The following is a 23,869-nucleotide window of genomic DNA, read 5'->3' as shown; positions in this document are numbered from 1 at the left end:
TTATCTGGATAATATCAAATAAAAAACATAATGATAGAGTTAGTTTTGTTGTTGTCACAGGAGGTTGTAGCGTATATTTAGGGAAATAAAGGTACTGGGAAAAAAAAGTTTTAAAAAAAGGCTCTGGTTCTGTAAACGCCTCATGGGAGTTGTAGTCCATGGGTGGTGTACTTGACCAACGTTAACAAAATAATCGGTGGTTATATATTTAAAATGACATGGTTATCAATATATATAAATATCTATTTGACGTAGAATATAGGCAGAGTATCCCAGTGCCCTGTTTCAGCCTTACAGAAAGTTCGCCTAAAGAAAGAAATATAGCCAAACAGCGGAGCCCGGAAGTAGGGCGGGACCTCGGCTCTTTATAAACATGGCCGTTAAGTCCTTTATAGCATCAGGTACTGCGTTTGGCTGAATTTGTTAGACTTTCAGGAAGTCGCTGAGGGTAACGAAGACAGTAACAGGTGGAAAGAAGATGTAGACACACAACGGGCGCCTCTAAGTTATTTCCATCGTTTTATCTCTGCACGTGGACGGCGTTTATAAACTTCATGTAAGTTAGTACTTTGCGCTAGCTAGCTAGCCAAGCTAACGCCGACGCCTCAACGTTACGTTAACTTCTGTCAACTTTTTCAACCAGCTAGCGTAACAGGCTACTTGAATGCTTCTGGAAATGGAGGAGTGTCGTCGCTTGCCCAGGCTGTCTCGATGAATATTTTACACACGGACGTCTCGGATTGACTCTGCTCGGGGCTGACCTAAACTTTCTTAGAGGCTCCATTTGGGTTGTTTTTTTTCGACTGGCAGCAGCCCATTTAGGAACATCACCGAGAGGGCGGACATAAACAATGTTTTCTGTCAAACCCATGAAACCAACCTTCAGGTGTTACCTTCCTCCTGTTCAGGTTTGTATTTGCTTGTGTCTGATAACGGCAGAGTATGCATGTCACGATGAATGGTCACGATATAGTGTTAAATATTTAGTTGAATTCATTTAGGCTAAAGTTGTCGTGAGGCACTGCGGAAGGAAAGTTGATACACTGACGTGTGGTCAAGATTATAGGAAGAGAGATAAAAAGATGCAGTCTGTAAAATGTCCCACTGACTTCACGCAGTATTTAGAGGGGGTTTTATGTAACCACATTGCTCTTTGCGTCTTCAGAGTTAATGTCAATAGAAATGTCACTGGCTATAAGAAAAGTAAGAAGTTCTCCCGTGTCTTATTTGAAACCTTTACTGAAACCTGAAGAATTGAAACAATGGTGAACTGGATACCATTTTGAAATTAATAATATTTACCCAACTTTAATTTGAGTGTGTTTGTGTCGCATTGGCCTTGTTTTGCCTACCGGTGTATGCACTTCTCCAGACAGCGAGTCAAAGGGTTTTCTTTTGTAGACACTGGTGCAACAACCCAAACAAAACCAGTGTTTGTACGGGAAAGGTAAAGAAGACTAGAGTTGTTTGTATTTAGATGCTATTGGCTTTTTATTTTTTATTTTAAATCATTCTAGTTTTAAAATCATCATATTGTCAGGATCAGGCTCTGGCGTTGGTAATCAATAAAATTGTAAACTGTTAATAAAAGCTTATATTTGTGTGCAGGTAAATGCTTCCAAGCGTGGATTATGTGCACAACAGACAATGCAGTGATTGATCATTCATCAGAGACTATCAGTGATGCAGATTCCTACATATCTACCTCAAACACACTCTTAAAGCTGAAAGTCAGCCCTTTAACCTCCTAATGATTGATTCACTTGAATGTGTTGGAGTTGCGCCATCAATGGAAAAACACTCCACTGTCCAAATACTTATGGGCTGTCACTCTGCCAGTTCAGTAATACAGTATTAATAGCATTAGGTGACTGCTGTGTATCATTGCTTTCTTGTAGTTTTGTAAACCGCTTGCACCCATCATCATTTTCTGTATGTCCTAACTGTTTATGCAACATTATTTCACCCAAACATCATTACAGCTGTCAGGATGTGTAACAAGGTCATATGTTGGCCATGGTTATATTTTTTGGCATGTTTTTCACACTGAAAAACAATTTTACATTTCATGCTTTGTTTACAACCCAAGGACACATTTTGACTGGTCATTTTCCAGCCCCTCCACCCTCTAACAACACATTATTGCCATTATTTATTAAGAATCTGATGAGCTAGTGTTTAACTAACTCTTATGTGGCTTATGCTTTCTCTCCAGACTGATGTGAAGAAAACTATTGAACCACCCATTAAAAAGTTGGAGCCTAAGTTACTTCAGGGTAAGTCCATTTTCTGCATTATTGTAAGAATACTTGACATCAAAAAAAAGTTTTACCTGAACAAGACGGATCAAAAGCAGATCAGACATTCTTGCTGTACCAACATTTTATGTAGATATTATGTTAATAACCAGAAAGACTGTATTTAACTTTACACATTGTGCAAAGTGGGAACACATCTGAGTAAGCAGCAGACTTGTACTTTGGCATTTGTCATTAACTAAATAACTTGTGAAAGCAGTGTCTTTCAAAAGTTATTTTGTTAACATATCTCCATTTTGTTTTCAGTGATTCAAATGAATAATGTGTCAAAGCAATTTGGGCTGGTTGTCAGGCTCTCTTGTCTTGTTACTCATAGAGAATTGGGTTTGAGAATTGTTACTTCCTTTTGTCCGGTTTGCAACACTGAGTCAATGTTGCATTTCCTCAGACTACTGCACGCTCTTGCAGTCTCTACTTTTGGCCATGATGCCTGGGCGAAGCTCATTTTGTGGACTTGGATAATAAATCATCCTATTTTTGTTTCACATAGTGAAGCTGTGTTTAATCAAACTGGTCTAACAAGCATTTCAGCTCAGGCAAACATTCCTAATCTAATACAAGGAGTTCCAAATCTTAGGTGGGTGCTGATACATTGTTGTGAACATCCTTTATTGCTTTTTAATCTTTTCTTATTTACCAGTCTTTGTTTTTAAATGGGTAAAAAAGTAGGAACATCCTCAACATATTTCTTGATACTTATGTCTGACAGCAACACTTTCAATAACCTGTTTAACACAGCAATGTTTTAGGCATTTGTAATCTGCAATTGTTTCTCAAACATCAGTATATTTGTTAATCAGCGCCACCCTAATTTGAACTATTGGAGTGTGGGTGATGTAACATGCTTTTGTTCAGTTGTTTTCTTAGCTGTTTTCTCATGAGTTCAGCCTCTCATGAGGATTTAGATACATCACCCTGTCAGCGAAGTCTGAAAGAGCAGCAGTTTACTGTTCTTCGCAGCTCTGGTCCTCACAGTCACCTTGGTGTCTCCACTTCTCAGTCATTGGAAGTAACCGGAAGGAAGCGACTGCTTAAAAACTCTACCAATATGGCACCTACGTTATTGAGTCTATTTACTTGATGAGGGAGCCTTGTGGGAGTGACTTGATACACCCTTTGCATAGTGTTATGATGTTTGTTATATGGAGCAAATGTACAGTGATTTCCTAAACGTAAGATCCCTCTTATGACATAACTAACTTGTAGTTTGTCAGTTTTACATCTTTTTACAGTTTCTTTTAGTGCCAACATTTAGTGAGGTGTATTTTATTCAGTCAAGGCTGACATGAGCATTTAAACTGACTACCAGATAAGTGGATTTTGGAGCCAGACAGACAAACAGGTTTCATGAGCAGCTTTCTTAATTTAACTAACTGCTGCATGCTGCTCTGAGGCAGTCCTTTGATGTGACTGTCTGTAGGATGTTTTAAAAATCCCTGGAGAAATCTTTTGTAGTTGCATTCTTGTCTACTCATTAATCGTTTTGTGATCACGTTAAGAGGAGAGGGTCATGTTACTCATAAAAGATAGTATATGAAAAGTTGCCTCGTTAGCCTTAAGTAAAATCTATAATGTGACTTGAGGGGGTTACGGTCCCACTTGTCATTGCAGAAACTGTCCAACAGAAACCTTTGAGGAAAGTAGCTTCAGCTTATTAAATTCAGTTAACATTTAGCTATGTTTTCCAACACAGCATTTCAAAACCATGATAATTTTACAGAAAGGCATTTGAAATGAGAAATGTATAAGTGGTTGTGTACCTATTGCTATATAAAGAAAATTGTTATACTGTGTCTGCTCTACTTTTGGAGAATCACAAAATGTATCACTGAAATGTTATCATTGGCTTACTATGCTTTATTTTACACTGAGCAATTAGGTTCAAAAGTTATGTACATTTTTCTGTTGGCCTTAAAGGTGGGTTGAAACATTCTGGAGAAATCCAGTGCCATGACAAATACTATGATGTAGAGCGAACAATGTTACTTGTTACGGCTGCGCTGCAGTTGCCGGAGCTAATCGCGACCATTATAGTCGATGCTTGTGAGTCCACCAGACGTGGCGCGTCTCAGAAGCAGCTCTTCGCTCTACAGAGAATAGGTAGCAGGTCTCTTTTTGCTGCTAGCTGCGTCAAGCAGCACAGAGCAGATCGAACCAGGTAGGAGGTCAGACACAGAACGGCATAGAGAATCCGGTCAATTTTCAAAATAAAATGCCTCGTGGAGACTCCCGATTGTAAAACAACAATAAAAATGGTTAAAACAGACACAAAAAGAAATCATTAAACTACGTAGCATACTTATTCATAGTAGAAGCACAAAATGCAAACACTGGTTACCAAATCAACAAAATCTAAACTTTGTTGGCAAAATCAGGCAGGCAAAATTAAATCTGAAATGCTCCTTGTGGGAAATGCAGCCTTAACTTGATGGAACAAAGAGGGGTCACAGGGAGCTGTGAAGAAGGTAGTAGAAGCACAAAAATGACAAATTAATAACAAGTCAATAATGTGCGGCAGGCTGCACACTCTGAACACGCTGAGACGCTTCCAGTGGACTTTGACGCCGGGCTATGGACACATCAAAACCGTAGCGGAGCTGTAACGTGCCATAGCCGGAGTCAGTGGATTCCTGGCGTAACTCTCCTACTACTATAGCTAGCATCATTTACATTTATTCATTTAGCTGACGCTTTTATCCAAAGCAACTTAAAATTGCTATACATGTCAGAGGTCGCACACCTCTAGAGCAACTAGGGGTTAAGTGTCTTGCTCAGGGACACAATGGTAGATGGGTCACAGTGGGGAATTGAATCTGGGTCTCTCACACCAAAGGCATGTGTCTTATCCATTGCGCCACCACCACAATACCATGTCTTTATGAACTGGAAAGTAAGGTCAATGTACCTTAACATTACCTGACATGCATATCACTTGGCTGGAATAGTGTTGTGTGGGTTGGTCTGGGCAGCTTTGTTTGACTCCCATTTACAGAGCCAGGGCTCTGTATAAACACGGGACTTTTTTTTTTTTTTTTTTTCTTTCTTAGTGCTCAGACAGAATGGACAGCTAGCGGAACATGTGGAGATCTTTGCGTGTATTGGATTAGAATCGTTTACCCCACCTTTTAAACATAGAAACCTTTGACAAGCTTCCTAAATAAGTTGGAGAATGTTACTTTCATTTACTTTTGGTGCTCACTAAAAGGAAACGGGAACGTCGGTAAAACAAAACAGTACAGGTTCATCAGGAAGAGTTAAATCTCTATTAGACTAGTGGAGAACGTGATTTGTTTATGGTTCCTGGTAACGGGATTCCACTAAATTCTTTGCAGAAAGCAAACCCTGGTATGTTCAGAAAGTGAAAGTCCTGTTCTTTACTTTGCCTTTTGTAATCTTCCCTTGCTGTTCTTCCTTGAACTGTAGTGGAAGACTGAAGGTTTTACACTCACATGTTCTCTCACTTGTTTGTCACCAGGGGAAATAGTAGTTAATGAGGTGAACTTTGTGAGGAAATGCATCAGCGCTGAAAGCAGCCAGGATGACCTTTGGGGAAAGTTGATTTGCACAAACTTTAAGGTCTCCTTCATCCCTCAAGATGCCCCACCTAAACAGGTATTTGTGTGTTGACTCACTTTTAACAGTCAAACTGCACAGTTGGTTTGATGCTCTATCGTCATAATACAATAGGTGTCAAACTGTTTTTTTAACTTCCTCATACAGTTTTTAAAAATGTTTATTTTCAGTTTTATCAGGCTTGAAACAAAGAATGCCCTCCCATGATTTTAGATTTGTAAGATCTATTAGTGCCACTAGCATACTGCTGAATAGCTGAAATACTGGTATTTCCACAGCCATGTTTGTATGTGCAGTGCATCTGGCAAGGAGGAAGGAAAACTTTTGTACTTTCCTGCACTACATTGTCAGTGATAAGGCAGGCGAAGTGAGAGAGCTGTGTGGAAGCTTGTTGCCATAATAACAAAAATGGAGCTTGATCCTTGCTCAGTTTGAGCTGATCAACTCTATCTACCCAGCAGTATTTGATACAATATTTCAGTGAGTTGTGGGTGTAATATAATGTCATCAGGATGTCAAACATACTTTTTATGTTGTTTCCCTTTACTACAGAAGTCTAAGTTGTCCCACCTCCTTCTCGAAGAGCATGATATCCCTCTCACATGTTTGGAGCAAGTAGTAACAGGTACATCTGATGCCAACATTTGTAATTTACATAAACACATTTGTGGCAGTCCTTTTTGTTTTTTGTAAGACTGTATTCTGCAGGTTTGCTATTGTCATGGCAGACTTTCACCTACTGACTTCCATGTGCAGAAATCTTAATTTCCTAATATTAAATAAAAGAAAAGCAAGCTAATGGTGACTAAACAAAAATTCTCTTGAATAATTGCTCATACAAATGTGTCTGCAAAAACAGAGGATCCTAACCCATTTTTACAAGAATGATCCATGATCAGAATTAATGTTAGATGGGCCCCAAATAAATCTTTTGACAGCTTGGGCGACTGGTCTCGTTTGTTGTTCTTTCCTGGTCAGCAATCTGATAACAAGTGATGTCACAACTAAACCAGTGATTAGTGGCAGTGCAGCCTGGTGGGATTATCCTTGTTTATACATCTCATTGCTGTCGATTGCTGACACGGCAAGGGCAACTGCCCAGAGCGAGGTTTGTTGTGTTACAGTGATGAAGCATGAGACTTTGTTCTACCCAGCTTGCTTTTGACGTGTTTGACGGTCCTAGTGCTTGGTAATATGAATGAAATCAAATTTCAGTATGTTTTGATTCTACTGATAAGTGCTATTTTGGCCATGACTGCTTGTGCTTTCAAACAATATATAATCTGACAAGATTGGGTGGTTTGGTCTCAATACCCCAGCAACAGTCAAAATCCCAAATGATATTTAGCTATATATTGATGATCATAAATCATAATTTACACCAAGAATTAAAATACGATCTGTAATGGCATATATTTAGGTCAAGGTCATGGGTTACTGCATAAATGTAGCACTGCAATGTTGGCAGATATGTGTTCAGTGTTATGTTGTTGACATGTGCACCTGTTTTGTCCAAAGCAGATGTTTTTAAAGTTCTCAGCATTGGCAATAGTGGATTGGCATCAGTGGAAGTTTTCTAGTCATATTTTCTGTCTGTTCCTCTCAGTAAATGATACAAAGGGGAAGAAGAAAGTATTGGGGTCAAACCAAAAGCTGAAGTTCAACCCCACAGAGCTGATCCTCTACTGCAAAGACTTGCGCATCTTAAGGTTCTGCTTTGATGAAGCTGGGCCTGAGAGTGCCAAAAAGGTGAGTGATACTGAATTTTCCCAGTTTGTTTTGTACCAAATCCTTTAATTTGATAGTGGTCTTTTTAGAGAGGCTTTTAAAAATATCAGATTAATGATTTTCAGATAGTTGCCAACTTTATGTCCAGGTGGGTCATGAGCTAGTAAAATAGACTTTAGACTTAGACTAAATAGAATAGACTTTTTTCGTTCTTTTTTGCTGTTAAAGAACATTAAAGTCTAATTATTCTCACATTTGTTCCCTCAGTGGTAATGTGCTACTACACCACTGAGAACAACACAGATGCCACCAGAGTTTTACCACAATTGGGTCAATTGTGTGCAAAAGGAAAACTTGCCATCACAATTTCAAAGAATCCCATACAGATTGTACACATAGTGGCTTTAACTTGTCTTTTAATGCCATATAGCCAAATGACTAATGGCTGTGTATTAACCATTCCCTTTTTTCTCTGTATCCCTTGCCCATTTCACTGTCAGCTGTTGCTGACCAAACTTTTCCTTTCCTGACTGCGTGATCTCACTACATACACACACACACACACACTCATTTTCAGTGTGATGACCCCTTCCTCCACAACAAGAATATTTATATCATACAAAACTTGATGTGCTACTGTCTCACCCCCCAGCTGAATAGAAATTCTCTTATAAGCTTCTAAAGCATTTTCAGTTTGGCCGTTAGCCAAACAATGAATAAGACATTGAGAACAATGCCCATTCAAGGCAAAGGAAACTGAGAATTATCCTGATTGTTGGAACAAATGGCACCGTGACTCTGACTCATCTACACAGAGAGATTGGACGGACAGATGTTTCATTCTTCAAATTAGAGCTCATTTGAGGGAGATGCAAGTCAGTATGATTCTAGGAGTCATAGATTAAAACTAACAAGTCAAATACCTCAATGCTAGTATATATTGATAATGTGTGACATTACTACTAGTGTTTTCAGAAAATAGTAGCACATAAGGAAAATTAAGGAAGACCTTACAATGCAGAAGAGGCGGTGACTATTGCATTGCCTTTGTTACATTAGTAAGTTGTGTAGTGGGTTGAGCTGTTGTGGTAACTAGCAGTGGGCTTTGGCTGAATTTTTTTGTTCGTTTTGGAGAGTGTTGGTAGAAGGATAAAAAATAAAACCAGGAAGTTGTCACCTTGTGCAGAACCAGCCAGTCCCTGGGAACATGTGACTGCTTGATGGGTATTAACCAACTCAAAACACAGCCAACAGTAACAAAACAAACATTTCAGCACTCTCACGCTGTCTAAGCACAGATGTTGTGTGGTAAAAACATTGTGTGGTATCTGGAGCTGTACAAGTCCCGTGTATTTGTGCATTAGGTATTCAAGAGCTCCCCGCTGCCTCACTACATGACCCATGATAGTTAGGCAGCTTTGGATCTGTTTATAGTGTGGCAATGAAATGAATGTAAATGGACACTGTTACATGTCTGATCTCCTCCCGTGTCATCTGGGAGCAATTGTTGCGTAGGTTTTGGAGAACTCCACAGCACATACCTGCAACTCATTTGGCTAACAACGGCATTACATTTAAGTCTTAAGAGCAGTCTTAGAAAGATCCACAATGCAGTGCCTACAACAGAATATGTAAGGTTGATAATGTATAGAGTACTGAAATAGAAATAGTCTGCCCTTCCTCACTCCTTTTTTTTTTTTTTTTTTTTTAGATTTTTATTTATGGACCCCATGTATGTAATTACAGTGTGAACTTAAAGCGAGGCAGAGTTCTATTTTATTTTTTTTTCCCCCTTTTGTGACATATGGAATTAAGCCAGCCTATAATAGCTTATTTTGCCATAGGAAATTACAGAGTTGGAAGCAGACTTGTCTACACACACGCACACAAACTTTTTCTGTGTCCTCTAGTGTAATTCACAGCTTTACTGGTGAATGGACTGCTTTGTGTGACTCCAGTGGAGCCACAGAGATTCAGTCCTGTAAACCCAGAGCAGTTGGCTCTGGCTGTCAGTTAAACTTTTGCTTTCCCAGGTTTCACTTGTTCTTGTTTGTGCGGTTAAAGAAAAGACCTCAGGTCATTTTAGCAGTGAATGCTAAAGCTGGGAAGCTGAGTGGTTGTGATGAAACGTAATCTGCCTTGATAATGTTTAATGGATTCTTCCAGTCAGCTGTACCTCTATTGTATTGTACAGGATGTTCAATAAAGTACTTCTCTTTTTATTCTAGGTTTGCCTTGCTATTGCCCACTATTCCCATCCAGCTGATCTTCAACTGCTGTTTGGCTTTGAGTATCAAGGGCGGCGATATCATGAATCTAAAAGTACGCATATAGCTTGCCATATGTCTTTTTAAGGTTTCTAAAAAACACAACATGTCATATTATATATGTAACTATTATCTTGTCCTGTTAATCCACATTTAACAATTATGAATTTCAAATTTGACTATTCATGTTTAATTTCTCTCCATTATGTGTAAGAAATTATCTCAATGTGTCTGTATTTCCAGGGGAGCGAGTTAATGGTTCCACCCCTCGAGGACGATTACAGACCCCCATTTTTGACTGTCCGCCAGACTGGGATCGGGAGATCAAGAGGACAGGGGCATCAGAGTGGAGGGTGTGCTCCATCAACGAGAATTATGTCATCTCAACAAGGTTTCCAGCCCATGTTGGTTGTTGTAGGCAATTTATGAATGATTGGTGTCACAGGCAGAGCACGTCTGTAGCTCCTTCTGTTGCCTTAGTTTTTTTTTTTTTTTTAACTTAAGGAAAAAAAATTGTGAATGTCTCAGTGTAACATGCAAGTCTCTTTTGGACAATACATGCTATTAATCTGAGGTCAGTGGTGACATCATGGTGGGTTTCAAAGTAAGGATTGTACAATGTTATATGTGGAATTTGAGAAAAGACTCAAAATTGCATAATAGTAGCTTGCACCAAACTGTACACATCACATGTGGCTAAAACAAAACTTATAGTACACCCTGATTCAGTTTTCCTGCAATCAAAACAAAAACAATAACAAAAACCTCACTGCTGATTAAATACTTAGGACAGGCACACCAAAGAGATCCAGTGATAACAAGTTATTAACATCACCAAGGTTCATATATGGGTAAAATTGGAAGTTGTAGCAAACTTTAAGATACATCTACTTAGATATGTTTTTGTAGCTGTGTTGTTGGTTGTTTGTTTTTTGTTTTTTTTGTTTGTTTCTTTCTTTTCAATGTTTTTGATCCCTGTGTAACACCAGTCTTTCTCTAACTCATCATTTCAGTCTTCCAGAGCACATTGTGGTCCCAGTTTCTCTGGCAGATCAGGACCTAAAGCAGTATTCCATATACTTCTCTGATCAGCGTATCCCTGTGAGTACGTGTGCTCTGACATCTCCGTTAACTGTGTACTGTTTGTCAAACTTTGCTTAGGAATACCTCTTTCATTTATCTCTTTTAGTTATTTATTAATAGGCCTATAATGTTGTTTTTGTTGCACATTTAAGTGGAGTCATTTGTTTTCCTTATCCGCCAATTCCGAGTAGCGTCCAATTTGATTGATCAAAGCATCCTTTTTATTTGCCCACTGATCCATGTTTGATTTATGTGCATTCCTTCCTTTTAGCTCTGGTGTTGGAATCACCCAAATGGGAGTGCTCTTGTCCGCATGGCCATCATAATTGATCCAGTACAGCAGAGGAAGACTGATCAAAAGTAAAGCAAACTCCTCTACTTAATTTGGGTTTAAAACATATATTAAATGTGTTTGTTTCTGCTCTCGCTTTCACATTGAAATTCAGTAGTGGCAAACATGTTTACCTGCAGCAGTGGAATAAGAAAGTGTTGAGATTTGCCATAATTTTATATAATTATAAACCCATTTTTCTTCGTCCAAGTTTTTGGTAATTAAATTGTTTGACACTAATGTTCTGAATATACAAATGATGTATTGCTTAGATGTTGCTGTGGCTGTTATAAGTCATCCTTAATTCAATCATCTACGTCTGTCTTCCTGTGTTGTGGTAGGATCTTCACTGCCATCACAAAAAGCCACCCACACCGCAGTGAAGTCATCAGGTCAGATCTAGACAAGTGTCTGCCTAACATCCAGGACATCCAGAGTGCCTTTCTTAAAATGAGGCAGATCTGTGTCATAGGTGAGCCTCATTACAAGTAATTAGAAGTATTCAGCATCTGTGTGAAATATGTCTCAATGCACATTTCTTTCAGGGGTAAAGAGTTGCTGATAGCATGTGTATGGGTTTTATAGTTGTGCAAGTGTTTGACTGTTTTTGATTGTGTGCAGATCCTTTTGAGGAGACTGAGGAGAGGTGGCTTTCATCTATTGAAAACACACGATGGCTGGAGTACGTCAGGTATGTAAACATCCTGACACTGCATGATGGCTCTTTATAAACTACCAGTGTCGTGGTTTATAAAGAGCTAAAATTAAAGCGTCTTGCAGGCCTGATGGTTCCATCTGGAATATAACCCGAGCATGAACATTTTATTCATGTTTTACCTGTGAAAGTACATTGTATGTCCTTTAATATTACTAGATTTTCTTGTGCTAACTTAACACACATGAACCGACTTACTGGTTCAGACATCCTGCTTTGTCAGCCTTGGAATCTATGGTCTGGTGACGGACAGCGACTAGCTACCATCATCTGTTTGCCTAGTCAATAATAAGTCCGCAAGCACAAAAGGACTTAAAATTTAAGTTTCTATCTCGTCAGGACACTGGTATTTTTCCTCTTGATGCTGGTTACTATTTTTCAAAGTCAGTTAACAATTATCTTCTGTTTGTGACTCAAGAGCTTTCCTGAAACACTCCGCTGAGTTAGTGTACCACCTGGATGGAAAGAATGTTTCAGTTGTTCTCCAAGGTAAAACTCTCTCTTTAAGTTGCTTTTATTAATCATTAGTCCCAACAGTATTTTGAGGTATTTTCTATTAATTAAAAAAAAAAAAATCTGTATTCTTTACTTCACTGCATGGTGAACTTACCTATCATTTGTGATGTAGTACCAGCGCTTTGCTTCAGACACATGTTGCACACAAGCAGAAATACATGTAAATTATTGTGGACAAATTAGAATAATCTACAGTTAAATTATAGTCATCAGAGTGACCTTGGAATTGTTTCCCTTGCTAATATGTTGTTAAAGCTTTGGTTCCTATCTTTATTTTATTTTTTAACACCTATACAGAGGAAGAAGACCGAGACCTGAATTGTGTAGTGTCCTCCTTGGTGCAGCTCATGTTGGACCCTCATTATCGCAGCCTCATTGGCTTTCAGACTTTGGTGCAGAAGGAGTGGGTGATGGCTGGCCATCGCTTCTTGGACAGATGCAACCACTTAAAGAAGAATGACAAAGAGGAGGTATTTGTCTGACAGTAAATATTCCAGTCCCCGACCTTATAGATCTGCAAAGTCCCTTAATGCTCCTCGTTTGTTTCTCCAGCTCAAGTCCCCGTTGTTCACGCTGTTCCTGGACTGTGTGTGGCAGATGACGAACCAGTACCCAGCAGCATTCGAGTTCACCGAGACCTACCTGACAGTACTGAGTGATAGCATGTGGATCCCACTCTTTAGTACATTCCTCTTCAATTCTTCCAAACAGCGTGCTCAGCACTTGATGGTGAGGGGATATACATATGTATATTTATTTAGTTGAATTTGATAAATGTATGTTTTTGATAAGTAACAAAGGAAGTCCATGTGCATGAATAACCTTGTGTTTACTCGACAGGACTTTGCCAAGAATAAAGCCATCCCTCAAGGAGAAGACCAGGTTGTGTATTTCCCTCCTGTTTGGGACTGGTCACAGCAGTTCTCCACCAAAGACCAAACCCTCTTTAACAACCCTATGTACGTAGGCAAAGGAGCTGCCTTTGCTCAGAATGGGGAAGTGAAAACCTTCAGACGCACAAAGGTACATGAGACACTGTGCTTTACAAGTTTTATAGGAGAAGTAGCAGCACCATGTTTTATGTTTTTGCCCTGTTCTTTTACACCTTTACTAGTCATACGAGTTTACGGTCACCTATCTGTTTGGTTAGGGAAATTGTAATGTTTGGTTAGGGAAATTGTAAAGTCAGTCGATGTAGACTTATATGTATCTTATTTTTAGTGTGCAGGGGCTTGTTAAAGGCCTACACCCGAAACAGACCAAGTAGCACACTCATGTTTTCCCCGTTGGTATTAGGAACACATTATTACTTTTTATCCCAATTTTACACCCTTTTTTATTATTATTATTTACAGGAATTCAAGTAGGAAACAATATTTACTACTTTACAGTTTGTGTTTCAGTTGTTTTTTGTAGAGTAGGTATCACAGAGGTGATAATTCTCACCCCTGCCCCTGCTTTTCAACTTCAGATTAAGATCATGTGTAGGTATTTTCTAAATGTGTCATCACAATTGTCTGCCCTCTTAACAGTTTCCTCAGGCTGGGTAGGCAGGTATTACTATTTTCTGTATGTATTTTTGCTGAAATACACACTATTTCTGATGCAGTAAATGTTTAACATTATCAGTAATCCATGCAGTCAGCAGTTTGTTGTTGCTCAGATTTTACGGGCAGTGGGTTGTTTTCCAAGTCATCAGCAACTTCAGGAAAGGCACAGAAGGTAAATAATTACACAGAAAATCAGTCATTGGTTTTTCGTAAGTTGTAGGTTTCAGGATCATGAGAATCTTGATAAGGCAGGTGGAGATGCACTAACTGAGAATGTAGAGCAAGTGAGCTCTGGTTGTTCAGCCTGTCACAGAGGTACGCAAATGTGTAGTAAAAATGATTTAACGCTGCCTTTCCTCCAGCAGAAAACCTACAGTTCCACATTGCGAGGAATGTCTGCATCTATGCGTAATGGACTGAAGGATGGAGAGGATTCGTTGACCCGCCGGGGATCTCTGGTGTCGGAGCTGAAGCCTGACTTCTCACCAGTAAAAGACGAAAGCCCGTCAGAGCGCTTCTTCAGGGACTGGTTCTCTCGACCTGCTGACCAGCAGGGTGTCCTTATCCCCCTGCTCATGCCCTCACACATGGCTCTCTGGAAGCTCTTCTTTCTACGCTGGGTTCCTGAAGCCTGCATTCCCAAAGGAGGCCCCATCACCATTTACCACAAGCTCTCCCAACTGGTTGATGAAATTGAGATACTCCAGAGCCACGTCAGGCGGTATAAGGGACCCAGTCCAGGCAGCACGCCACTCCCTAGCCCAAGTGGGCCCCCTTCAGACCAAAGGAGGATGTATTTTAAGTCCAGTTCCCCACAAGACCCACTTACACCTCCAGACTTTCTTACCTCCTCCTTTCCTTTCACCCCAGTGGGAAACCTGTGCCGCCGCAGTATCCATGGGACTCCCATTAGCAAATTTCTGAATGGGGCGAGGATCTGGCTCTCAACAGAGACTCTTGATAATGATACTGTCTGAGGATGTGGGGCTTTAGGTTCACTTTTCTGGTTCTTAGTACAGGTTTGTGTGATAATTAATCATCTTATTTTCTCTTACCTCTTTCTTAAATACCGAGAAGGAAAATGAGAAATAGAAAAATGTAACTTTTGGACTATTTATAAGCTAGAATTTGCACCATTGATGCAGCATCGAAATCTGAGGTAGTTTCTAAACTGAAGTGTCATCTACAGGCCTGAATCATTATTGTCATTATCCTTGACGATTTCAATTTAACTGAAGCACATCCTCCCTATCGGCCTGTAAATTGTTACTGTGAGGTCTCCTGACTGTGAAAGATCACCATACCTATGCATTTTTGTAATGGATGTCTTGTCTACTTCAGCTTCGGTCATTCTCAAGATGTAGATATGCTAAGTAGCGTACTGTATGGTCCACACAAAAGGGTGCTTTTGGAGATTTTAATATTGAGTTTCGGATGAGGTTGAGAGCTCATTCTCCAAGATTTACCAATGATGCACTGCACATTTAAAGCAATAATTGAAGTATGTGTGTTTGTAGCAACGCAATCTATTTAGTTGTCCTGGCGTTGAATTGTCAGTAAGACTTCCCCACTGTAATGGAATTGAAAAATTTAAACAAAAAAGTAATGGTTGAAATTAGAAAAGGCCCGTTTCTATTGCAGCAGCAATGATGCATTTGACTGATTACTGATTTCCGAGTACTCAGTGTGTTGTACCTTCAAGGAAATCTAATTAAAGATGTAATATTTTACTTCGTTTTTATTTCAGAAAGAGGAACAGAAAATAACACTGCTAACACGAATGATAGTATGTGGTAAAAACAAAGAGGATCTGGTTGAATGTAATGGGGCGTTTTCATTTTTTTCTGGGGGTTTTTTTGTTGCTTTTTTTTGCACAAACTTTAAAGTGTAAAACTGTAAGTAGCAAATTTCAGGGTCTTACTTTGTGGATGTACTCTATTTTTGAAACAGAGGAAATAACATTTTAGTATCATAAAGCAGGCGAAACTTATAGAGGGAAGTGTACCTGTGAGGACTTCAATCTGTGGTAGATATTTCCTCTTCTCTTTTGAAGGGAGGCCGTCTGGTAAAGGCACTGGTGAGATAATATTCAGAGGAACAGTACCTGAATGGGTAAATATTTGAAAGCAAAGGGACAGACAAGGGCTTTGACTCAGTCTCTAGTTTAGTAAGTAGTGAATTGGATTCCAGGAAGTGAAGTTACTGATCCAATGAACTGGACAGTGATGAGTCGTTGACAAGTGAGTTTCAAGGCAGCACATGAGAAAACACCAGCAATAAATAATCTGGATTGCGAGTGTCATGAATACACCATGTGGGTAATTTTGACATTTCAAAATAAAATGTCAATTAAGGTCAGTTGTCAACTAGAACTACAGTTCACACAAGAAAAGCCTGATATTTGCACAGCGGGAAAAGGATTGAAAGACATTAACTGTATACACTGTTGAACATTCTGTATGTTGCTAGAACAATACTTAAATTTGTAATAACATTTGTTCATGCCGTTTTTTTGTTTTTTTTTCTCCAGATAATGCTACTCTGCGTAGAGGAATAACAGGAGAAAACAAGCAGTGAAGTTACTGTACTTACAGTCAGGATAGTGGTAGTGAGGTTAGAAAGATGTTTATGATTTTCTAGTGAGGTAAACTTCCAGTGTGCTGTAAAGATTTTGAGAAGTTCACTACATGCTGAACAAGGGAATAGTTTGAGACACATCGTGGGAAATGGATCAGCTATCCATCACCCCTTTTGAACCTGGTGAGAGTAGCTAGCTAGCACTGTGTAATATCATAATGTCTAAATAACAATACAGCATTAATATAAAAGCCATTTGTAATTTTAAATACAAGACCACTGGACAGACTCAATACCTGTCCTAGTACACAGGAGCATTGATCCGTAGATGCTAGATCGACCAGTTTCCAATGATATTAAAATCAACTCGTTATTCTTTGGCAATAACTAGTTCAGGTATTTTTTGGTATAGATGTGTATAGTGTGAGTGCAGAACCGGCTCTCCCAAATGCTAATAATTGCACATTTTACTCAATATATATATATTCGATAGTTTGTTTTAAGCTGGTTGTTTAAATATAAATTTTGCAAATATTATAAATGCTATTATAAATAATGTATATGCTTGAAATCTTCCTATTAATATTTTTGATTAATGGTACTAAATAATCCTTGACTTAGTCTTTATATTTTCTGGAGAGAGATTTAAGTGCTGTTTGTGTTTTGACTAATTCACAATGTTGCACTCTGCTGTAATTGCATGATGACCGTGTTTCCACTGTGGCACAGTTTGACATTGATCAGCAGCAGATGTATTTATTCAGTTATGCAAATGTTCTCTAAGAGGGATGCAGCTTCTACTGTACATCCCCGGTGCCTTTTTGGGAAGATTTACCTTATTTGTAACTGTATTCTAAATCTGAGTTATTTTAGTTTTCTAAAACTGTTGATTTATCAATTCTGTAAATCTAGTTAAATTCAGTGGTACTGCACTGAAGCTTTTTTTCCTAACAGAAAAATAAGGCTCAAATGTGTACCAGTAACCAATCATTACATTATTTTTTAAGATTAATTTGTGTTCTGGCTTTTATTTCAATGGGTTCATGGAAACAAATCAATCCCTGGACAAGAACATGATATTAGGTCATCCTAATGAAAGTTTTGATGGTGTTTCAATTACTTAATTGAAGGCTCTGATGTAACCAGTAAACTTCGTTTGGGACGGTGACACGCATTTAGACAGATGTGAATACCCTTTCACATTTGTTTTATCTTTTGTTTTAATGCTGCCTGAAACCTAAAGATTTTTTTTTCACAGCCCTATACTTATTTACATATTTATATCATCCCGATTGAATGTCTACATCTTCCAGGCCAGCTAAACATTTATTGGTTTGATATTAAAACCTTTAATTTCTGAAGACACTCCCTGGTGTTGACTGAGCCATGGATTGGGACACACCTCCACAGTCTCGCTACTGCCCCAAACTTTAAAGGGATATCGATGTGAAGATTTGTACATGTATAAACATGTAAAGTATAAATTAAATATCGCAATTTAGAAAAAATGCTCTACACTTTTTTTTATTTATTTTTTTTATATTTGTGCAGCGTTGCTCTAACATGGATGTTCATGTTTAACATACTCTAAACAAACCACATATTAGCTCTTAATACCTTTTAACGTGACTTACAGTGCCATGCAGAGTTTTATTGATCATACCCAGCCACAGGGTCAACCGCACTTCCTTGCTGGGATAAGCGCTGTCTTCCTTAGACTGACAACTGCTGTGTTTGAAGTCTGAAAAGTGGGACACCCTGCTACACATGTTTAAGACCTTAAAGTGGCTTCAGTATTTATTTATTTTTTTAATTTATGGTGGCTATAATAGTACATCTATTTTTGAGATGCACAGTATTTAGCCTAATGTGGGAAATTTGAATTAACTTACAAATATGTCCAGATACGTGGGTTTTAAAATGAACACGGATGTTACAGTTCTTGTTCTTTATTTATTCAGTAAGTGGTGTACATAAGTAGCTCTACTGCTTCAAGAGTTACAGATGTGAATCATATATGTTTATATGTTTAAAGGCTTAGGCTAAAGGTTTTCTTGAAAATTAGTTGTATTTTTTTCCCATACTCTGGGCCGGAAGTCTCTGCTTCCAGTTTTATTTCTAACTATATAATGAAGATTTTTACAGAGGGGTTTGTTCATATATCATTCATAGCCGGATCGTGAAAGGGAGCTCACGGGAAAAACACGGGGAGGCGGGCTCTGTTTCTATATAAACGAAGGTTGGTGCACAGATGTCACAGTGTTGAAGAAATCATGCAGCCCTCACCTAGAGACATTTATAAACTGTAAACCGTTTTATTCACCACGGGAGTTTTGCTCGATTGTTCTCGTTGCGTTTACATTCCACCTCAGGCTTTTGTTAGTGAGGCGTTACTACACCTAGCCGACCAGATAACTAACGTGGAGAAAAAACATCCAGACTCCCTGCTCATTGTTTTTGGGGACTTTAACAAAGCCAACCTCAGTCATGAACTTCCAAAGTACAAGCATATTAAGTGTCCCACCAGTGACACTAACACACTGGACCACTGCTACACTACATTAAAGGACGCCTATCGCTCTGTTCCCCATGCAGCCTTGGGACTCTCTGATCACTGTCTGGTTCATCTTATCCTGACACACAGGCAAAAACTGAAATCTGCTTAAACCTGTTGTAAAGTCTGAAAAGATGGACCAATGAGTCAAAGCTGGAGTTACAGGCCTGCTTTGACTGCACTGACTGGAGTGTTTTTGAGGCTGCAGCCACTGACCTGGATGAACTAACTGACACTGTGACATCTTACATCAGTTTTTGTGAGGACGTGTGTGCTGACTAAAACCTTCCGCGCATACAACAACCAAAAACCCTGGTTCACAGCGAAACTCAGGCAGCTTCGTCAGACCAAGGAGGAGGCCTTCAGAAGTGGGGACAGAGTCTTGTACATTTACATTTACTCATTTGGCAGACGCTTTTATCCAAAGCGACTTACATTTGAGGAACAACATACAAGCATCAACAGAGCATCAAATACAGATCTACAACTGACAATACATACTAGTAAGAGCTCATGGTACATATAACAATCAATGAGGTAAATACCTAGGGAAGGAAGTAAGAGTTAACAAAAGTGCCATCAATACAAGATCATTGTAGGGGATAGAAGAAGAGCACAGGATGTGCATGTTAGAGGTTAGGAGTTAGAAGTGTTATAAGAGGAAGTGTTCTCGGAAGAGATGAGTTTTCAAGAGCTTCTTGAAGTTAGAGAGGGACGCCCCTGCTCTGATGGCATGTGGTAGCTTGTTCCACCATCGTGGTGTCACAGATGAGCATAGCCGGGACTGGGATTGCTTTGTGTGAAGGGATGGCAGAGCCAGACGGCATTCGTTGGAGGAGCGTAGCGGCCGAGAAGGAACGTATTATGGGGTTTAGGTAGATGGGTGCAGACCCAGTAGTCACTCTGTATGCAAGCATTAGTGACTTGAATTTGATTCTGGAGGCCACGGGGAGCCAATGGAGGTCACTGAGTAATGGAGTGACATGAGTCTTTTTGGGCTGATCAAAAACCAGACGTGCTGCTGCGTTCTGAACCATTTGTAAGGGTTTCACTGCACAAGCTGGAAGACCTGCTAGGAGGGCATTGCAATAGTCTAGGCGAGATAACCATGGCCTGTACCAGAAGCTGGGTGGTGTACTGAGTGAGGCAGGGCCTCATTTTCCTTATGTTGTATAGAGCAAAGCGGCATGACCGAGAGACCGCAGCAACATGGTCTGAAAAGGACAGCTGGTCATCAATCATGACACCCAAGTTTCTCACCACCTTGGTTGGAGTGATGGTTGAGGAGTCAATTTGTAGTGTGAATTTATGGTGGATAGATTGCTTGGCTGGAATGACCAGGAGTTCAGTCTTAGAGAGGTTTAGTTGAAGGTGGCAAGCCTTCATCCATGCAGATATGTCCGAGAGACAGTCCGTGATCCGCGCCGAGATGGTGGGATCGCCTGGCGGGAAGGATAGGTAGAGTTGCGTATCGTCTGCATAGCAGTGGTAAGAGAAGCCTTGCGAGCGAATGATCAGCCCCAGTGAGGTGGTGTAAATTGAGAAGAGAAGGGGCCCTAGCACTGAGCCTTGGGGCACCCCTGTGGAGAGGCAGTGGGAGGAGGATAATTGTCCTTGCCACAAAACATTGTAGGAACGCCCGAGAGGTAGGATTCGAACCACAGGAGTGCTTTACTCGAGATGCCCATTGCTGAGAGAGCGGATAGAAGGATCCTGTGGTTGACTGTGTGAAAGGCAGCTGATAGGTCAAGCAGGATAAGAACCGAGGATTGGGCTGCAGCTTTAGCTGGCCTTAGGGCTTCTGTTACAGACAGAAGAGCCGTTTCAGTAGAGTGGGCACTCTTAAAACCAGACTGATATGGATCTAGGAGGTCATTCCGTGAGAGGAATTCTGATACCTGTTTGAATACTGCCCGTTCAATAGTTTTGGATAAAAATGGTAGAAGAGACACTGGTCGATAGTTCTCAACTTGAGTTGGGTCAAGTGAGGGCTTTTTGGGCAACGGTGTAACCCGGGCCCTTTTGAAAGTGGTCGGGAAGGTTCCTGAAGCCAGAGAAGTATTTATCACATGAGTGATTGTTGGGACCACGGTGGAGATATGGCTTGGAGGAGATTCGTAGGAATCGGGTCCAGTGGGCATGTAGTTGGACGGCTATGGGTCAAGAGTTCTGATACTTCGCTCTCTGTGAGAGGAGTAAACAAGGAGAGTGAAGAACCACTGACCTGGGAGGGCAAAGGAAAAGATGTAGTAGGACTGCTACAATGCTTGAGTTTGAATGTTTCAGAGAATTGGCTAGTTATAGCCACCACTTTGCCTGTGAAGAAGGCAGCAAAGGTATCAGCAGACAAGTTTGTGGGTGGTGGAGGTGGAGGAGGATTTAGTAGCGCTTCAAAAGTGGAAAATAATTTCCTTGAGTCAGTGGCACTGCTAGTTCTGTTATTATAGAAGTTTATAAGTTGCAGTTTTGGCAGCACTGATGCTTGTTGAGAAGGAGGATAGGAGCAATTGGTAGCCCTTAAGGTCGGCGGGGTCTTTGGTTTTTCGCCATTTTCTTTCAGCTGCTCTGAGATCAGTACGGAGCCCACGGATGGTATCAGCCACAGGTGGGACTGGTTTGGGCAAGCAGGCTTGGTGGATAGAGGACACAGGCTATCCAGGCACGAGCTTAGTGTAGAGCACAGAGATTGTGTGGCATCATTGACCTCAAGTGAGGAAAATGTGTTGAGGGAGGGTAGAGCAGAAGCTACCATTGAGGCAAAGTGAGCGGGAGACAGGTTGCGGAGGTTGCGGCGGTGTGAGACCAATGGTGTCGGAAGAATGGGCTTTTCCTGTAGGCATACCGTGAACTGAATGAAATAGTGGTCAGACACATGTAGAGGTGTGACTGACACTCTGTGGCACAGTTTCGGACAAGAACGAGGTCAAGCACCTTGCCAACTTTGTACGGGCTTAGAACCCGTGTTAGATCAAACGACTGAATCAGAGACAGGAAGTCTGCTGAGTTTGAATTGTCTAAGTGAATGTTCATGTCACCGAGGACAAGTAGGGGACAGTCATGCTCTGGGATTGAAGACAGCAGTGTGTCTAGCTCCTCCACAAAGTTACCCATTTGTCCTGGTGGATGGTATATGACAATTACAGAGACCTTTACCGGAGCGGACACAAAGACAGCATGGTAATCGAAGGAGGCATATTGATTCGGGGGTAGCAGCTGTGTGAATTTCCATTTGTTGGAAATTAAGAACCCAGTTCCACCCCCCCTCCCAAACGGCTGTGGGGTGTGGGTGAAAGAGTAATTGGTGGACAGCGCAGCAGGGGTAGCAGAGTTTTCTGGTTTGATCCAGGTCTCAGTGAGCGCCAGTAGCCCAAGAGATAATGTGTTAGCATAAGCAGTCAGCTTTGTTGACTGCCGACTGGCAGTTCCATGACCCAACAGACAAGTAAACAGATGTGGGTGGTGCCTGTTTTAAAGGCTTGAGGAGTACCTGGTTTCTGTGCCTGATGGCATGATACCTGTACAACCAGGCCAGGAACTAAAGAGGTCAAAGCTGCAAAGAGGTGCTATGCTGAAAAGCTAAATAACAGCTTTGCAGCCAATGACCCTGCGTCAGTGCGGAGAAGCCTACGGACACTCACAAACTACAAGAGACCATCCCTCAACTCTGCTGGTACTCAACAACTGGCAGACGAGCTGAATGGTTTCTACTGTAGGTTTGAAAAGCCCAGAGTCACACCTCTCCCCCACTCCAAGGCCATCTTCAAACAGTCACCTTCCCCCTCTGATCTCTCACTTGCACTCAAGATCTGTGAAGAGGACGTGAGCCACCTCTTCCAAAGTCAGAAGATCAGAAAGGCTCCTGGCCCCGATGGTGTGTCTCCATCCTGCCTGAAAATCTGTGCGGACCAGCTGGCCCCTATCTTCACTCAGATCTTCAACAAATCACTGGAGCTGTTCCCTCCTGCTTCAAACGCTCCACAGTCATCCCGGTCCCAAAAAAACCCTCCATCTCTGGACTAAATGACTACAGGCCCGTTGCCCTGACATCTGTAGTCATGAAGTCCAATCGAAGACTGGTGTTGGCCCACCTGAAGGACATTACAGGCCCCCTGCTGGACCCCCTGCAGTTTGCCTACAGGGCTAAGAGGTCAGTGGATGATGCTGTCAGCTTGGGTCTGCATTACATCCTGCAAAACCTCGACTCTCCAGGGACATATGCAAGGATCCTGTTCGTGGACTTCAGCTCGGCGTTCGACACCATCATCCCGGACATCCTCAGCACCAAACTCACCCAGCTCACTGTGCCAGCCTCCACCTGTCAGTGGATCACAGACTTCTTGACTGACAGGAATCAGCAGGTGAGGCTGGGAAACATCACATCCAGCACCCAGACTATCAGCACTGGCGCCCCCCAGGGGTGTGTGCTCTCCCCACTGCTCTTCTCCCTCTACACCAATGACTGCACCTCAGGAGACCCATCTGTCAAACTCCTGAAGTTCGCCGACGACACAACGGTCATCGGCCTCATCCGGGACGGTGATGAGTCGGCCTACAGATGGGAGGTTGATCAGCTGGCTCTCTGGTGCGGTCAGAACAACCTGGAGCTTAACACGCTCAAAACTGTGGAGATGACCGTGGACTTCAGGAGGAGCCCCCC

The 23,869-nt window shown here is 41.0% G+C and overlaps 1 protein-coding gene across 2 annotated transcripts; it reads left to right on the top strand.

The window, feature by feature from the left end:
* The first annotated feature begins 358 nt into the window (after window positions 1–358).
* On the top strand, window positions 359–17,670 carry mtmr10 (myotubularin related protein 10). 2 transcript variants are annotated; one of them, XM_038700724.1, is made up of 17 exons: window positions 359–556; window positions 644–908; window positions 2,216–2,276; window positions 5,794–5,930; window positions 6,444–6,516; window positions 7,498–7,640; window positions 9,848–9,941; window positions 10,130–10,277; window positions 10,900–10,987; window positions 11,241–11,329; window positions 11,642–11,772; window positions 11,922–11,991; window positions 12,434–12,504; window positions 12,829–13,001; window positions 13,084–13,260; window positions 13,372–13,554; window positions 14,444–17,670. In XM_038700724.1, the coding sequence occupies exons 2-17, from the start codon at window positions 852–854 to the stop codon at window positions 15,056–15,058; spliced, it is 2,310 nt and encodes a 769-aa protein (XP_038556652.1). In that variant the 5' UTR covers window positions 359–556; window positions 644–851; the 3' UTR covers window positions 15,059–17,670. The 2 variants fall into 2 exon arrangements, with proteins under 2 accessions (XP_038556652.1, XP_038556653.1); XM_038700725.1 differs by having other exon boundaries at window positions 360–908; window positions 14,447–17,670.
* Window positions 17,671–23,869: the final 6,199 nt, after the last annotated feature.

This window comes from Micropterus salmoides, unplaced genomic scaffold (assembly GCF_014851395.1).
Source record: "Micropterus salmoides isolate LMB-PRFRI ecotype aquatic unplaced genomic scaffold, ASM1485139v1 Ms_hic_scaffold_6, whole genome shotgun sequence".
Lineage (NCBI taxonomy): Eukaryota > Metazoa > Chordata > Actinopteri > Centrarchiformes > Centrarchidae > Micropterus > Micropterus salmoides.
Note: the sequence above shows the minus strand (reverse complement) of the source record. Positions and strands in the feature narration are given on the sequence as shown.

What these genes read in the sequence shown, in the direction of transcription:
- mtmr10 (XM_038700724.1), top strand. Translation starts at nt 852, where the DNA reads ATGTTTTCTGTCAAACCCATGAAACCAACCTTCAGGTGTTACCTTCCT. An exon ending in TCTCTGATCAGCGTATCCCT is followed by an intron (nt 10,988 to 11,240) that starts GTGAGTACGTGT and finishes CCTTCCTTTTAG; the next exon opens with CTCTGGTGTTGGAATCACCC. An exon ending in GAGGCAGATCTGTGTCATAG is followed by an intron (nt 11,773 to 11,921) that starts GTGAGCCTCATT and finishes GATTGTGTGCAG; the next exon opens with ATCCTTTTGAGGAGACTGAG.